This window comes from Nyctereutes procyonoides, unplaced genomic scaffold (assembly GCF_905146905.1).
Source record: "Nyctereutes procyonoides isolate TBG_1078 unplaced genomic scaffold, NYPRO_anot_genome, whole genome shotgun sequence".
NCBI lineage: Eukaryota > Metazoa > Chordata > Mammalia > Carnivora > Canidae > Nyctereutes > Nyctereutes procyonoides.
In genome coordinates this window covers 42,839,844-42,858,673 of record NW_026575052.1, presented here as the reverse complement: position 1 = coordinate 42,858,673, position 18,830 = coordinate 42,839,844, and the positions used below count along the sequence as shown (strand labels likewise).

General features: G+C 34.8%; 1 protein-coding gene across 1 annotated transcript in view; it reads left to right on the top strand.

Moving 5' to 3' along the window:
* MTREX (Mtr4 exosome RNA helicase) overlaps positions 1 to 18,830 on the top strand; it is a 98,684-nt gene that overhangs the window by 56,389 nt on the left and 23,465 nt on the right. The window contains exons 19-20 of the mRNA XM_055332130.1: positions 6,007 to 6,135; positions 18,257 to 18,367. Of these exons, the coding sequence (XP_055188105.1) occupies positions 6,007 to 6,135; positions 18,257 to 18,367 (240 nt within the window). The remainder of the gene's footprint in view (positions 1 to 6,006; positions 6,136 to 18,256; positions 18,368 to 18,830) is intronic.

The following is an 18,830-nucleotide window of genomic DNA, read 5'->3' as shown; positions in this document are numbered from 1 at the left end:
GTTTTCCAGAGCAGCTGAACCAGTTCACATTCCCACCAACAGTGCAAGAGAGGGTTCCCCTTTCTCCACATCCTCTCCAACATTTGTTGTTTCCTGTCTTGTTAATTTTCACCATTCTCACTGGTGTGAGGTGGTATCTCATTGTGATTTTGATTTGTATTTCCCTGATGGCAAGTGATGCAGAGCATTTTTCTCATGTGCTTGTTGGCCATGTGTATGTCTTTGGTGAAATTTCTGTTCATGTCTTTTGCCCATTTCATGATTGGATTGTTTGTTTCTTTGCCGTTGAGTGTGGTACTGGCACAAAAACAGACACATAGATCAGTGAACAGAATAGAGAACCCAGAAATGGGCCCTCAACTCTATGGTCAGCTAGCATTTGACAAGCAGGAAAGATTATCCACTGGAAAAAGGACAGTCTCTTCAATAAATGGTGCTGGGAAAATTGGACAGCCACGTGCAGAATGAAATTAGACCATTCTCATACACCATACACAAAGATAAACTCAAAATGGATGAAAGATCTAAATGTGAGACAAGATTCCATCAAAATCCTAGAGAAGAACACAGGCAACACCCTTTTTGAACTTAGCCACAGCGCCTATTTGCAAGATACATCTATGAAGGCAAGAGAAACAAAAGCAAAAATGAATTATTGGGACTTAAGATAAAAAGCTTCTGCACAGCAAAAGAAACAGTTAACAAAACTAAAAGCCTACAGAATGGGAGAAGATAGTTGTGAATGACAAATTAGATAAAGGGCTAATATCCAAGATCTATAAAGAACTTACTAAACTCACTTCTCATTGTAATAATTTGAATCTTTCATTTAGCTAAGTTTGTCAGTTTTGTAGATCTCAAAGAACCAGCTTTTGGTTTCATTGATTTTTTTTTCCTGTTTTTCAGTTTCATTAATTTCTGTTTCATCTTTATTAATCCTTCTGTCTGCTAGCTTTAAGTTTAGTTTTCTGTCTCTTGTGTTTGTGTGTATGTGTGTCTTAAGGTAGGAGAGATCAAGTTATTAATTTGAGATCTTTTAGTTTAATATAGGCATTTATGCCTGTAAATTTCCTTCCAGATATTTTAACTGTATCCCATAAGTTTTAGCATATTTTTCGTCATTTTCATTTATTTCCAAATATTTTCTAATTTCTCTTTTCATTTTTTTCTTTGACCGACTAGTTATTTAGGAGTGTTAATTTACATGTATTTATTGATATCGTTGGTTTTTTTTGTCTTTCATTGTTCTTTTGTTATCTATAGTCTCATTTCTTTTTTGTTTTTCTACTCTTCCTTTACTGCTTTCTTTTAAGTGCTTATCTGCTAACATAATATTTCAGTTTATTTTAATGATTTCTTTCTCTACTTTTTATGTTTTTTTTCTCTGCATCTCTAGTTTTTGTTATTAGTGTTGGCTAAGGCCTTCCATATTTAATATTTCCATATTAACTTAATGGAATAAGTTTCAGATTTATACTGAATTCCAATGAGATATCAAAAATTACTCTGGTATACATGTGTTCCATTTTCCCTCTTTTTGTGTTATAATCTATAAATGTTACAGACCCAGCAATATATGTTAAAATTAATACTATGATTTAAAGCTTAGAGAAGGAAAGTATTTATTTTTAGCTATAATTATATTAATCTCATTATTTATCATTTTTGGTTCATTTTATTTGTTCCTGTGGATTCCAGTTATCCTCTGGAGTTTTTGCCTTAGCTCAATACAACTTTACTCCTGATCACCTCCTTTGTGCCACTATTGGCAAATATACTACATTCCTATATGTTACAGACTTAACAATTCAATATATACATATTACTTTATTTTCAGATCATTTAATAGAAAAAGAAATAATTCTTTATACTGTCTTTTTTAGTTACATAATTAGCTTTACCAGTGCTCTGTTTATTCATGTAGATTCAGATTGATGTCTAGTGTCACTTGCTTTCAGCCTTAAGAATTTCTCTTATTTTTAACTTTTTTTAATTTTATTTTTTTCCTCTTATTTTTTATAAAATGGGTCTACTAGCAACAAATTCTCTGTTTTTGTTTATCTGGGAATATCTGTTTTTGAAAGATAACTTTGTTGGATATAGAGTCTTGGTTAACAAGTGTTTTTCTGTGAATATGCCAGCCCACTGCCTTCTGGTCTCCCATTGTTTTTGCTGAGAGGTTTTTGCTGTTAATCTTAATGTGGTCCCTTGTAAGAGATAAGTCTTTTTATTTTTTCCTCTTGCTGATTTCAAAATTCTCTTCTTTGGTTTGGCTTTCTGCATTTTTACTGTGATGTGTCTCAGTTCATCATTGAATTTCCTGGCTATGTACATTAATGTTAATTTGAGAAGTTAATTTGAGAAGTTTCAGCCATTATCATCAGGAATCATTATTTTTTCATCTCTCACTCTTCTCCTTGCGCTCACATTATGAGTGTTTTGTACTTATTGGTATGCTGCATTTTTCTGAGGTTCTAGTCATTTGTCTTCTTCCCGACCCCCCACACCCCCGTTTTATGGATTACATAATTTGTATCAATTTATCAATTGTATCAATCTATGTACAAATGTATTACTGCTTTCTTCTGCTACTTCAAATCTTTTAAGCCCCTCTAGCGATTTTTTTCATTTCAGGCATTTATGAATTCAAAAATTTTCTTTTTGGTTGTTTTTATCATATCTATCTCTTTATTGATATTCTTTATTTGATATGACATTGTTATTGTACCCTCCTTCTTTAATTATGGTTCCTTTAGTTGTTGGAAAATATTTATACTGGTTACATTTAAGTCTCTAACATTTGGTCACTCTCACAGGCTTTTTCTTCTGTTGCTGTTTTCTGGTATATAGGTCTTGAATCATACTTTTCTGTTCATGTATTATAATTTTTTCTTTGAAACTGGACATTTTAAATAATACATGGTAATATTCTTGGTATTGGTCCTTTCCCTCCCTTCACACAGGTATATTATTTGCTTGTTTATTAGTTTAGTGATTAGCTAATTTGAGTAAAGTGTATTCCACCCCAACTCATAACCTTCATTCTGAGTGACACTTTAGGACTTGTGAACTAGGTGAAGCATGGAGGCAGTATCCTCAAATATTTTTTATAAGATTTTATTTATTTATTTTTAGAGAGTGGGCATATGGGGAGGTGACAGAGAGAGAGAGGGTGGGAACCAAGCAGGCCCGTGCTGAGCAGGGAGTCCCAAGTAGGGCTTGATTCTAGGCCCCTGAGATCATGACCTGAGCTAAAATCAGGAGTTGGATGCTTAAGAAACTGAGCCACCTAGGCTCCTAAAATTACTTTATAATCTTTTTTTAAAGAATTATTTATTTATTTATGATAGACACAGAGTGAGAGAGAGAGAGAGAGAGGCAGAGGGAGAAGCAGGCTCCATGCAGGGAGCCTGACATGGGATTCGATCCCAGGTCCCCAGGATCACGCCCTGGGCTGAAGGTGGCGCTAAACTGCTGAGCCACCCAGGCTGCTCTTTAAGAAATATTTTTTTTTTTTTTAAATTTATGATAGTCACACAGAGAGAGAGAGGCAGAGACACAGGCAGAGGGAGAAGCAGGCTCCATGTATCGGGAGCCCGATGTAGGATTCGATCCCGGGTCTCCAGGATCGCGCCCTGGGCCAAAGGCAGGCGCCAAACCGCTGTGCCACCCAGGGATCCCCAAGAAATATTTTTTTTTTTTTTTTTTTTTTTTTTTTTTTTTTTTTAAATTTTTTTAAATTTTTATTTATTTATGATAGTCACAGAGAGAGAGAGAGGCAGAGACACAGGCAGAGGGAGAAGCAGGCTCCATGCACCGGGAGCCCGACGTGGGATTCGATCCGGGGTCTCCAGGATCGCGCCCTGGGCCAAAGGCAGGCGCCAAACCGCTGCACCACCCAGGGATCCCTCCAAGAAATATTTTTAACAGCAAATTACCACTTAGTGCCATGACAAGAAGTGTTTGACATATGCTCCCATAGTAACACTTAAGATGTCTTTGTAATGTGATTTAGGTAGCTTTACAAAAGAAAGATTACATATATGATATACTTGAGTTCTGATGGTCACTTCTATGATTATTGTAGCTTAAAGAGAAAGAATATTAAATTTAAAAATAAAATCTATAGAATGGGAACTAAATCCAACAAAACAGTTTTAGATGATCTGGATACATTACAGATTGGTGATAAATCTTAAATTATTTCTGTTTAAGTATTCACTTGTCACCTAATACTTTGGAGTTAATTCATTCATCAAACTGTGGAATGGATCTTACACAAAGGATTTTTTCCCTGCTGGAAAACTAAAGATAATAGTCATTGATTCTCCTTACAAGTCATTTGTCCCCTGGAAGAATTAACAGTTGGGTCATGACTTCTTAGCTCGTTGTTTTATAAAATCATTTTGTATTGATTAAGCTTTACATAACACATAATCTTTGCAGATAAGGTCTAGTTGAAAGTACTGTGCACCTTTGATTTGTGTCTATACCAAAATGAAGAATGTTTAATCAAAGTTTAATCAAAACTTTTTTAAAACCATATTTTGAAAAAAAAATATAGAAGCAAAATGGGTTTTCTTGAGAAATAGAGCTTATGCTGTAGAAATTTGAACTCAGATAATTATGATTGTATTTTTGGTTTGTATTTGGAAATGTATTTTACTATTGGTAAGCGGTTGGTAGTTTATTGCAGAAATATTTTGTAAGCATGGGTTTATTGTCATTTCTTAAAATTTTTCAGTTTTTATGTTTTAAAGATTTTATTTATTTATTCATGAGAGAGAGAGAGAGAGAGAGAGGCAAAGACATAGACAGAGGGAGAAGCACTCAATCCCAAGACTCTGTGATCAAGCCCTGAGCCAAAGGCAGATGCTCAACTGCTGAACCACCCAGGTGTCCCTAAAAGTTTTTCAGTTTTGAGCAGTAACTGTGCCTGGGGGGTGCGGGAGGGTATCAAGCAGTCAATCTTTGACATGTTCATTCCTCAATAAAAATAACTTTCCTAAAAAAAATAATAAATAAAAATAACTTTCCTAACCCATTTTATGCAAAAGGGGATCACTCAAATAATGAATTAAAAAGAAGAGAGGAATTCTTTTTTTCTTTTTTTTTTTTTTTTGAGAGGAATTCTTTACTAAAGAAAAATGTCTTACTGCTATTTGAAAAATACTGCTGTCAAGCAAATTATCATAAATTACAGATATAGGGCAGCCCCAGTGGTGCAGCCGTTTAGCGCTGCCTGCAGCCCAGGGCGTGATCCTGGAGACCCTGGATCGAGTCCCATTTCGGGCTCTCTGCATGGAGCCTGTTTCTCTCTCTGCCTCTCTCTGTGTGTGCGTGTCTCTATGAATAAATAAATAAAATCTTAAAAAAAATTACAGATATAATTAATCCTTGGATCTTGAAAATCATGTTTTTATTAAAGAATATAAAAGACAAGTCTTTTAATAAACTGTTATAAAACCACATTATAGAAGTGCCAGTGTACTAAGCAATAAACTACTTTCAGTATAATTTTCTTGTTGTTTAATTAGGATAATTTGAAGATAGAGTTTCTTATTGTAATTCTGGTATAATAAATAAAATTATAAACTAATCACTGGAAACTCAGTGGCATTTTATGCCAATTAATGGGTCATACTTATTTTTTTCAAGATTTATTTATTTTAGAGAGTAAGTGAGAGCAGGGAAATGGGCAAAGAGGGAGGGCAGCTCATAATATTTAAATTCACAAGTAACAAGTCTACAGCCATAGCACCCTAAACACACACATATTTGATCTCATCTGAATTCATAAGTATCCAGTAATTTCTGTGGTTTCTCATCCAATGGAGCATGTTGAGGATGAAGGACATCCTTCATTTCATGAAATAAACATTTATTGTGTAGTATGTGCCATTCATAATGCTAAATGCTGAGAATAGAGTCCCTGTACCTGTGGAATTTAAAGTTTGTGGACCAGTTTTTAAAAAATAATGAACTTCTTTATCTTGTTTTTTCTAGCCTAATTCTGGTGAACTGGATCCTTTATATGTAGTTGAAGTACTTCTGCGCTGCAGCAAAGAAAGTTTGAAAAATTCAGCTACTGAGGCTGCAAAACCAGCTAAACCTGATGAAAAAGGAGAGATGCAGGTTTGCACTTTATTTTTCATATTTAGGTATCAAATATTTTTTGAATTATTTATAATCCCTAGATTTCCTGAATGTGATTATAGTGAACATACTGTCTTGATTCTAAATTGAAAGTTTTCAAGGTTTTTAAAGGTATGTTAAAGCCATCTAAAATATCAAAATGGCGATTAATGAAATTTAAGCTCTGTTTCTATTACCAAACTGTAGTCAAGTGAATAATGATGAAGTGAAAGATAAAGATAACTTAATTTAAATTTTTCATGAAGCTGGGTTCTACCTGGACTTAATGATGTTTTAAATAAACAATTTTACTTCATCTGTGCTGTTCATTACATTTCTATAAAATATTGAAGCAGTATTTTTATAATTAAAAATCCTGAATAAATTTCCTTTTTTAAAACCATTTAATTTACATGTACTTTAAGCAGAATTTTAATTGAAATATATACTTGGTGTATAATATATTAATTTGAGAAGTGCAACATAATGACTCAACGTTTATATATATTAAGAAATGCTCCCCACAGTAAATGTAGTTGCTGTCTGCCGCCATACAAAGTTATTACAATATTCCTGGCTATATTCCCTATGCTATACTTGTCATCCCTGTTACTTATTTATTTCCTAACTAGAAGTCTGTATCTCTTAATCTCCTTCACATGTTTCATCTCTTACCTCATCCACCTCCCCTCAGGGTACCACCAGTTTGTTCTCATATCTATGAGTGTGGTTTTGGCTTTTTGTATGTTTGTTCCCTTTGTTTTTTAGATTTCACATATTAGTGAAATCACGAGGTGTTTATTTTTGTCCGATTTATTTCACTTAACATAATAACCACGTTGTTGGACATCCATCCATGTTATTGCACATGACTAGATTTCATTCTTTTTTATGTCTGAGTAATATTCCTCCCTCTCTTTCTCATCCTTATCCATTCACCTGTTAATGGACAAAATTAAATTGCTTCTGTATCTTGGCTCTTGTATATAAGTCTGCCATAAATATAAGGGTGCATATATCTTTTCAAGTTAGCATATTCATTTTTGGGGGGGTTGATACCCAGAAGTGTAATTACTGGATCTTAGGATAATTCTTTTGTTAATTTTTTGAGGAGCTGTCACACTGTTTTCCACAGTGACTTTACCCATTTACGTTCTCACCAACAGTGTATGAGAGTTCCCTTTTCTTCACATCCTTACCAATACTAATCTTTGTGAAGCTAGCCATTCTGATCAGGAGTGTGGTGATACCTCATTATGGTTTTGATTTACATTTACCTGATGATTAGTGATACTGAGCATCTTTTCATGTGTTTGTTAGCTATCTGAATATCTTCTTTGGGATATTAACCTCTTACTAGGTATATCATTTGCAGATATCCTTTCCCATTAAGTAAGTTGCCTTTTCATTTTGCGGATGGTTTGCTCTACAAAAGTTTTGTAGTTTGATGTAGACCCTGTTGTTTATTTTTGCTTTTGTTGCCCTTACCTGAGGAGTCTGATCCAAAAAAAATATTGCTAAGGCATTACTATCTATGTTTTTTTAGAAGTTTGTTTTGGTTTTGTTTTAATAGCGTGTGGGGAAGGAGGAAGGGACAGAAGGAGAGAGAGAGAATCTTAAACAACATGGAGCAACCAAAATGGGGCTCCATCTGTGACCTGAGCTAAAACCAAGAGTCGGATGCTTGACCAACTGAGCCACCCAGACACCACTTCTTTTAGGAGTTTTATGGTTTCAGGTCTTACATTTAGGTCTTTAATCCATTTTGAGTTTATTTTTTTTATGTAAGATAGGAAAATAGTTTAATTCTTTTGCATGTAGCTGTCTAGTTTCCTCAGCACTGTTTGTTGCTTAGACGCTCTTTTCCACATTACATTCTTAATACCTCATTTTTCTTAGATCAATTGACCATATAATGGCGGGATTATTTCTGGACTCTCATTCCATTGATCTGCTTTTGTGCCAGTACCATACTGTTTTGATAGTTATAACTTTATAATATAGTTTGAAATCAAACTGTTTTGAGTTCTAGCTTTTTTCTTCTTTCTCAAGATTGCTTTGGCTATTTGGCTTAATGATCAAGTTCTGCATCAAGATCTTTGTGATTTTACACAAGTTTAAGGATTATGTGTTTCGGTTCTTTGAAAAATAATGTTCAGGGGTGCCTGGGTGGCTCAGTTGGTTAAGCATCTGCCTTTGGCTCAGGTCATGATACTTGTCTTGGGATCAAGCCCCCCCCTGTTGGGCTCCATGCTCAATGGGGAGTCTGCTTCTCCCTCTGTCCTTCCTTCCTGATCATGCTCACATGTGCTCTCTTGCTCACTCTCTCAAATAAACAAAATCTAAAAAAAAAAAAGAAAAGAAAAAATGCTGCTCCTATTTTGGTAAGGATTAATATCTGTAGATTGCTTTGAGTGGTATGGACTTTTTAACAGTAAAAGTGACAGGAGTAGTCATGTTTGCCTTCTCTCTAATATTAAATGAAAAGTTTTCAGCTTTTTACCATTAAGAATAATATTAACTGTGGTTTTGTTATGTGTATTGTATTTATGTTTATGTATGTTTCCTCTATATCTGTTTTGTTGAGTTATTACCATGAACAGATATATGTATTTTGTTACATGCTTTTGCTTCATCTGTGGAAATATGATTTTTATCCTTTTAAATGTGGTGTATTATATTGATTGATTTATGGATATTGAACCATCCAAACATCCCTGGAATAAATCCCACTTGATCATAGTGAATGATACTGTTAATGTATTGTTGAAGTCAGTTTGCTAATATTTTTTGTGGATTTCTGCATCTGTGTTCATCACAGACATGAGCTTGTATTTTCTTTCTTTCTTTTTTTTTTTTTTTTTTGTAGTATCTTCATGTGGTTTAGGAATTATGACTCTGCTGGTCTCATAGAATGAATTTGAAAGCATTCCTTCCTCTTCAATTTTTTTGAAATAATTTGACAAAGAACAGAGGTTAACTCTTATTTAAATGTTTCATATAATATACCTGTGAAGCCATTTAGTCTTAGACTTTCTTTTGTTTACAGAGTTTTTTGATTATCAGTTCAATTTCAGTATGGTAATTGGTCTGTTCACATATTTTATTTCTTCTTGATTCACTCTTGGAAGATTGTTTCTAGTTTATCTGTCTCATATTGTCCAATTTGTTGTCATATAATTTTTTGTACTAGGCTGTTATAATTGTTACTTCTTTGGTGTTCATTGTAACTTCTCTCTGGTTTCTGACTTCATTTATTTGAATCCTCTCTCTTTTCTTGATGAGTGTGGCTAAAAGTTTATCAATTTTGTTTATCTTTTCAGAGAACCAGTTCTTAGTTTTATTGCTTTTCTCTATTGTTTTTTAAAAACTCTGTTTCACTTATTTTCACTCTAACCTTTATTTTTTCTTACTAACTTTTGGCCATGTTTATTCTTTTTCTCGTTCCTTTAGTTGTAACTTTAGATTGTTTATTTGGTCTTTTTCTTGTTTCTGGAGATGGGCCTGTATGTATCATACTATAAACCTAACTCTAAAAACGGTTTAAGGGGATCCCTGGGTGGCGCAGTGGTTTGGCGCCTGCCTTTGGCCCAGGGCGCGATCCTGGAGACCCGGGATCGAGTCCCACGTGGTGCTCCCGGTGCATGGAGCCTGCTTCTCTCTCTGACTGTGTCTCTGCCTCTCTCTCTCTCTCTCTCTCTCTCTCTCTCTCTCTGTGTGTGACTATCATAAATAAATAAAAATTTAAAAAAAATAAAAACGGTATAGATAGATAGATAAAACTGCTTTAGTTAGTATAGATAGATAGATAAAACTGCTTTAGTTAGTTGCATCCCAAAGATTTTGAGTGGTTGTGTTTCCATATGCATTTGTCTCAAGGTATTTTTTAAACTTTCTCTTTGATTTCTTTGTGAACCTATTAATTATTCTTGTAACTTGTTGTTTGGTCTCCTTGTATTTGTGTTTTTTCCAGTTTTTCTTTGTAATTGAATTTGAGTTTAATACCACTGTGATTAGAAAAGATGCTTGATATGATTTCTGTCTTAAATTTATTGAGACTTATAAATAAATGAATGAGTGAGTAGTAAATAAATAAATAATTTGCTGAGACTTGTTTTGTGGCCTAACATAGGATCTGTCCTGGAAAATATTCTGTGTGTACTTGAAAATTATGTGTATTCTGTTGTTTTTGAATGAAACATTTTGTATATATCTGTTTAGTCTTCGTAGTCTAGTATGTTGTTCAAAGTGACTGTTTCCTGATTGTTTTTCTCTCTGGATGATCTATTGATGTAAATGTTAAAATTCCCTACTATTATTGTATTGCTGTAATAGTAATAGAAAGACACACTTTCTCCTGTTGTGTTTCTTAATATTTGCTTTATGTATGTAAGTGCTTCTCTGTTGGATGGATAGAAATGTATAATTGTTGGGATGCTTGGGTGGCTCAGTCAGTTAAGTGTCTGACTTTTGGTCTCAGCTTAGGTCATGAACTCAGAGCCGTTTGTTTGGGAAACTCTTTATCTTTCCGTCAGTTCTGAATTATGATCTTGCTGGAAATAGTACTCTTGGTGGTTGTTTTTTTTCCTTTCAGCACTTTTAATATATCATGCCACTGTCTTCTGTTCTACAAAATTTCTACTGAAAAATAGTTTGATAGGCTTATTGGGTTTCCCTTATATGTTACTAGTTGCTTTTCTCTTGCTACTTTTAAGATTCTCTCTTTTATCTTTAATTATTTTGACATTTTAGTTCTTGTTTATCTTGGTGTGGACTTTCTTGGGGTTATCTCCTTTGTGACTTTCTGTGCTTCCTAAACCCTAATGTCTGTTTCCTCTCCCTAGAGAAGTTTTCAGCTACTATTTCTTCAAATTTTCACCCACTTTCTTTCTCTCTTGTCTCCTTCTGGGAACAGTATAATGCAAATGTTTGTACACTTAATATTGTCCCAGAAGTTTCATAACTTACTCTCATTTTTAAGGATTCCCCCCACCCCCGATCATCATGGGTTTTTTCACTACCCTATCCCAGCTCACTGATCCATTCTTCTGCATTCTCTAATCTGATGATAATTTCCTCTAATGTATTTTTCATGTCATTTATTGTATTCTTCATCTCTGATTGGTTCATTTTATATTTTCTATCATTTTGTTGAAGTTCTCATTGATTTTATCCACTCTATTCTTTTTTCTTTTTAACATTTTTGTTTTTAAGTAATCTCCACACCCAGTGTAGGCTTGAACCTACAACCCCAAGATCAGGAGTCACATTCTAACCATTTAGCCATCCAGCGCCTCTGAGTTAATCCATTCTACTCTTCAGTCCAGTCAACATCTTTATGACTATTACTTTAGATACTTCTTTATCAGGTAGATTGCATATCTCCATTTTGTTTAGTTCTTTTTCTGATGTTTTGTCTTGTTCTTTCATTTGGAATGTATTTCTCTCATTTTGTTTGACTTTCTTTGTTTCTATACATTAGGTAGGTCAGCTGTGTTTCCTCATGTTAAATGTAGTATCCTTGTATAGAAGATACTTTGTGGATGCCGTATAGCATAGTACCCCCAGTTGCCAGAACCAGGTGGTTCATGGGTGGATCCCATGTGGCCTGTGTTTACCCTTCTGTTGTAGCTAGGCCCTGATTGCTACAGGAATGCAGGTAGGCAGGACCGGGCCCCAGGCCAGCTCATTCAGATGTCTAGCTATAACAGTTAAGGGCATGCTGGTGGGTGGGGTGCCAGTTCCAGCCACTGCTGCTCACTAGTTATGTTTGCAGTAATTGTTTTGGGTTGACGCAGATCCTAGCGGATGCTGCCTGGTGGATATGGTGTGGCATGAGCCATTTTGGAGAGGCTCCTGCCAACCCAAGTGGATTAGATGGGGCACGTCCACAGGGGAACACTAGAGCAGGGTGAGCAGTGCTAGCAGGATAAATGGAGAGTGTCAGAACTGGCTTCTACAAGCATCAGATCAGGTAGGCTGAGAAGAAAAAGAAAAATGTCACCTGGTAGCACTTTGTTCCTGGAGAAAGTTCTTCTATTTCCAGCCCTTCTGGCACATACTCTAAAATTAGTCAGTAAATCTCCTTCACTTATAACTCATGTGTTTTTCAAACTGCCTCTCTAGGTTCTAGGCTGAATGATACAATACACTGGCACTTTAGGAGTGAACTCTAAGTTTCCTTTAGCCCTCCAACTCTCGTGGAGTTAAGTTTCCCTGATTTTCAATGCCAGATGTAATAAGAACACTTGTCTTACTGATGCACATCTCCATTACCTGGGTGCCTGATGTGGGATTTGGTCCTTCCACTCCTCAGGGTGGAACTCTGCCTGAGATAACATTTCTGTTTGGAGGTTACCCTGCTGAGGGATTTGGTTCCCAACAGTGTCTCTGCCCCTTCTGCCCTTCTCAGTATGGCCTTTGGTCTGTATCTTTATTGTGGGAAAGCTTTTTTGCTAGTCTTTGGGTCCTTTTCAGAGTGAGTTGTGCATGCAGTATGTATTTACAGTCTTGATATGTCCGTGGGAAGGTCTGATGTGTCCTCTTACTCTGCCATCTTCCCAAGCTCTTCAATTTACCTATGCTTTCAATTATTTTTAAAGACTTTATTTATATTAAAAGAAAAAAGATTTTATTTATCTATTCATGAGAGACACAGAGAGGCAGAACATAGGCAGAGGAGAAGCAGGCTCCATGTAGCAAGCCTGATGTGGGACTTTATCCCGGATCCCAGGATCATGCCCTGAGCCAAAGGCAGACGCTCAACCACTGAGCCACGCGTGCATCCCCCTATGCTTTTAATTAAATGCAAAACATTTAGTTTGCTACATGAGATACCTGTATTTTTTGAACATCCCCCCCATTTTTAAATAATTAAAATCATTATAGATAAAACCTCACTATTGAAATTGCACGTATGTGTTGGCAGGCTGATATACTGGAATTTTGTTATTTTAAAACATTGTTTTATGTGGTATATTCCCTAGAGTTTTTAGGAAATCTCATTGTGATATGTTTTAGTAATCTTTGATTTATCAAAATTAAAATCTGCCACTGCAGAATCATAGACTGCTGCTTTGGATTAGTTCAGGTGACAGTGAAATTCAGAATTGGCAGTGTTTAAGCAAACCGTTCATTATGAAATGTTTTAAAATAATTAAAGTAAAATTTTTTACTTTTGAATCCCAACTACTGTTTGGTTTCTATTTCTCCATGATGTTTATTTTGCAATTGACTGCTTAACCATAAATGAAATTCTCACAATATAGCAAATAGTAATTGTATTCAAAAGGATCTTTGGAGTTATTGTAACTTATAATGGCAAATATGTGGCACATGTGCCAACATCTTTTTTGCTCATGGCAGACATTGATGAGAAGTCATGGCATTCTTTCACAGTGAACACTAGATTCTTGCGAGAAAATGATCTAATAACTAATTCATTGGAGTTAGCATTTTAAGGAAAATCTGTCTCACTTCTGAGCCCAAATTTTATTAAGCCTAGCTGTGCCCATTTTACTTAAGGATAAGAAGAAACTGTATAGTACTTAATAATCATGATTTGTCTCAGTTTCGTAGCCTCTGAAGGGTAGACATCACTGGATCCTAGACAGACTGTGTCTTCTATGGAATTTTTTTAATGGAGGTATAATTGATGTATAACATTTTTTATTCACCTTATTTCAGGGAATTAAAGAGAGATGTGTTAGCATGATATCATCTCTGGTTTCAAGAGGTTTACAGCTTAATGGGGGGATCATTTTGTGCTGCAGTTGATGAACATTAAAAATTCATCCTCTAACTGGGTTAGTGTGTGTTTGAGTGGGGAGGTCAGTAAAAGTTTTATAAAAGAAGTATTGAGAAATTTACCTGACTTGTAGGAATATTTTCAGACAAGAATTGCATTTCCAGCAATGGAAGCAATGTGCATGAGCATTAAACATACCTTTTTTGGGGATCCCTGGGTGGCTCAGCGGTTTACCGCCTGCCTTTGGCCGAGGGCGTGATCCTGGGTCCCGGGATTGGGTCCCACATCAGGCTCCTTGCATGGAGCCTGCTTCTCCCTCTGCCTGTGTCTCTGCCTCTCTCTCTCTCTCTCTCTCTCTCTCCCTCCTCCCCGTGTCTCTCATGAATAAATAAAATCTTTAAAAACAAAGCATACCTTTTTTTTGTTTTTTAAAGATTCCTTTATTTGAAGGGGAGAGAGAGAGAAAGAACGTGAGCATGAGTGGGGGGGGGGGGGCTCCAGCATACTCCCCACTAAGCGTGGAGCCTGCTGTAGGCTCCATCTCACAACCCACAAGATCATGACCCAAGCCGAAACCAAGAGTCAGGTGCCCAGCCAACTAAAGCACCCTGAAACATCCTTTCTTAAAAGAACTCCTAAGTTCTGTTATATGTAGTTGAATGATAAAAACCCAACAGTAAAACATAGAGGACTATACCTTAAGAGACTATGTATATAATATTGTTTACTTTTTGCAAATTAATATCTTGAATAGGAATCCTGGACACAGATCATTCCATAGACAAATTTATAAGGAGATTTCATTTCTCAATTGCAGTTATATAGCCTGGGTTGGTTTGAACCAGACTTCTTTTGAATGAGATATGAGATGGCAGTGGGATTTCCATAGTCATTTCCTTTCCTTTTAACTTGGAAAGTGTGTGATACCAAATTTAGCTTTTTAAATGCTTTTTGGATTGCTGCAAGCTTTTGGTTGATTTCCAGAGTTCTAGAAAGAAAAGTTGATCAAGACACACATTTTTTAGTTTTAAAATTCTAAAATTTAATGAAACACATCAGTTTAAGTAACTTTGCTTGGGCTTGATTAAAATGTAGTTGGTTAAAAAAATATCTTTTCTGGATGAAAAATTCAAAAATCATATTTTAGCTAATGGCCTTGATTTGAAGAAATGACATTGCCTGAAACTTATTTAGACTGTTTTTACTTAAACTTGCTGATTTCTCCTATTATCTACTCTATCATTTGCTTATCCTAAAAGTGGAAATTGATTTATGGCAAACTTGAAAAGATTAAAAAGGTCTATTTCTATCTTTGGTATTCTAACAAGTTTGCATTTACCCACATGATTATTTGTAATTACCCACATGATTATTTGGGTTTATATAAACCAATATTGGGTCATGAGCCTGAATTTTAAGCTATTTTATGAGGTTATTAAAGTTAGAAAGTTTGTGTGAACTACACTATACACATACATGTTTTTAGATTTCTGTGTGTGTAGAGATATATCATTTTATGAAACTATTCAGTCGATTTTTAACCATTTACCTTCTTTGTTTACAAAACCTAAGTCTTAGGATCTTCCTTTCCTTGTACCTAAGGAAACAGTTGTTGGAGGACTTTTGTAATGTCTTTCTTGTCTTAATGTGAGAGTTAACCATTTTTGGATAGTGGATAGTGTTTATTATGAGAAACAACATTAGAAATTGAGCAGTTTCCGTCTTTTTTTTTAAGATGTTATTTATATATTCATGAGAGAGACAGAGAGGCAAAATCACCTCTGCCAAAAATGCATACTCTGAATCTGATGCTTCCTCATAATGAGACAAACTCAAATTCAGAGACACTCTACAAAATAACTAGCCTATTCAAAAATGTCAGTATCCTGAGAAGCACAGAAAAACTGAGGATCTGTTCCAGATTAAAGTAGAATAAAGAATTATTACATCTAAATTTAATTCATCATCCTAGTTTGGATTCATGGAGTGGTGGGAGAGGAGGGTGGTATAAAAAACGTTATCGGGGAAATAGGTGAAATTTTAATATGGACTGTATTAACATTAAATTTCCCTCTTTTAATAGTTGTACTGTGGATGTGGCATGTGTGTGGAAAGAGAATGATAAAGCACATGGGGCATATGTAAATAATTGGTGAATCTGAATAAAGGTATATGGGAGCTCTTTGTTTTATTCTTGTAACTTTTCTGTAAATTTGAAATTATAAGAAAATGTCAACCCCATAAAAACAAAAAAGGTGGGGATCCAATTTTTAGTATGTTAGTACATTAATGAAACAGTTTTATTTTCAATAGGAAGAATTATAACATTCTAGAATTTTATTTTTCAGTAGGGGAAGAAAAAGGAATTGTCATTATTTAGTCAACAAACATTTGGATTAATACTTACTATGCAGCAAAGACTCTATACTAGAATTTGAGAAAACAAAGATAAAGGATGCTTTCGTTAGACTAGGAACAAGCTGTGGTCCATAGGCAGGCTTCCTGCTTTCAAGAATTCTCTTGACAATTTTACAGAATTTTTATGTGGATAACCGTTTGTGTGTGTGTGTGTGTGTGCGTGCGTGTGTGTGTGTGTTTGAACCCCTAACTCACTAAATGAGTTAAATGAGCTAAATGTGATAAATGACCCTTGGTTAGATCCTAGATCTGAAAGTGATGGTGTTAGTATCTATAAAGGATATTAGTGGATCATTTGGGGAAATTTGAATGTGAACTGTAAATTAGATGGTAATGTATTACTGTGAAATTTTTATGATATAATACGGCTTTGCAGGAGAATGTACTTGTTCTTGAAGATACATGATGAAGTATTTGCTGATAAGGTGAAGTGACATGTTATCTGCAGATTAATTTCAAATGGTTAAAATAAGAGGAAATAGGAAGGCAGAAAGAAAGAAAAAAAATACTCCCCACCCGACCAAACCCCAAAATCTTATCTGGAAAGAGAAAAGGCACAGATTGTAAGCTTAACAGTTGGAAAGCTCTAATTAAGAAAATAAAATGGACAGTTGTATTTTTTTTTTTTAGTCATTTTCAAATAGGAAGTTGTAGTTGTTCCCTTTAAACAGTATATATTTATTTTTTTATTTTTCATCTTTTTCACTTATTAACACTTACCAAACCACCTTCTCTCTTTGGTATTTGAGTATGATCTGTACGGTTTTAGTTTTGGTATATACAGATTTGTTGACACTTATATTTGCTTATTACACAAAATAACATTTTCTAAAGGTGTTAAGACACTCTTTTAAAATATTTTACATGAAAAAATAAAATATTTTACACGCATTGTTTCATTTAATTCTCAAAACAGTTTAATAAGGTAGGTACAATTTCATCTCCATTTTTAAAATGGGGAGAATGAAGCTCATAAAGATGAGGAGACTTCCTCAAAGTCACGAAACTAGCAGAAGTCTGAATTCAAACCCAAACATTCATGACTCTAGAAACTGCTCCACTGCTGTACATTCTGTTCAGTAAAGCACTAGGGATCAAGACACCAGGGTGGCTCAGTGGTTGAGTGTCTTGCCTTTGGCTCAGGGCGTGAGCCCAGGATTCCGGGATTGAGTCCCAGATCGGGCTCCCTCTGCCTGTGTCTCTGCCTTTCTCTCTCTGTTTCTCATGAATAAATAAATAAAATCTTAAAAAAAAACAAAAAACAAAAAAACACTAGGGATAGGTTTGTTATCAGCAAGCCAATGACATTTGTTTTTTCATAGTGATCACAATAAGGGGAGCCTTGAGAAACCAGTACACAGATGCATTTGGACCTTTGAAAGTATTAACTTCTCAGTATACAGGTGACCTTAAAGGAAGCATACTTAAGGGAAGCAAAATGACATATTTGATGGTGATGGGAGGATATTCTGGTCAGGTGAAAGCACAAAAGTTAGTTTGAAGATAAGTGATTTTTGAGTATTATGTCTAATAGAGTATAATGTTTTCTCTGGTTGAAATACATCTCCCCTTCATTCTGGCCCATCCAGAGCTTAAATGGACCTTATACTTGGCCGTCTCAAGCTGAACAGGAGTCTTTCCTCCCTTTGTAGTGCTGTTGTACTGTAATGTGTTCAAAAAGTGCCAGTAATAAGGACCTGAAAATGAGTTCTATATTGAGGGGATAACTTAGTTTTAGGTACCACTTATTTGTTATTTAGAGGTTGAATTAGTTTTTATTTTTGAAATACAGCTTCTGAGAAGAAACAAGCTTCCACAGTAATTATTATCAACTATTATGTGTGTCACAAATTATAAATGCAACTTCATTTTAAGGACTCAAGCTAAATTTAGGAAATGGCAGAATGTGAAAATGTGTAGCTCTAACTGTGGTGCTCTGTAACTTTTTCTTGGTAGGTTGTTCCAGTGTTGGTGCACCTCCTGTCTGCTATCAGCAGTGTTAGGCTTTACATTCCTAAAGACCTCCGGCCAGTGGATAATAGACAGAGTGTTTTAAAATCAATACAGGTACACATGTTAATTTTATACATTTAAATATAAATTTTATGTAAAAATAAATAGAATTTATAATAAGGCAACTTAAATGCTTGAAAATATAATGCTTTCTTTCAAAAAAAACCATAAACACTGCCATCGGTGGCAGTTCTTTTTAATAAAAAATAATAGCAGATCTTAAAAAAAAAAAATAGCGGATCTTTGTGAAGATTGTCCACTCCTTGAATATAGCAACAAAGTTAGTTACTAAAGGAGATATCACAGAGGTAAACATGGCTACTGTTCTGTGCAAAATATGTTTTGCTTTATTTGTTGAGTAAAAATGACTAGACTGTTTTAAAATTTTTGTCTATTAAATCATATGCCAGAACTTTTAACCAATTTTTAGTATGTTAGTACATTAATGAAACAGTTTTATTTTCAATAGGAAGAATTATAACATTCTAGAATTTTATTTTTCAGTAGGGGAAGAAAA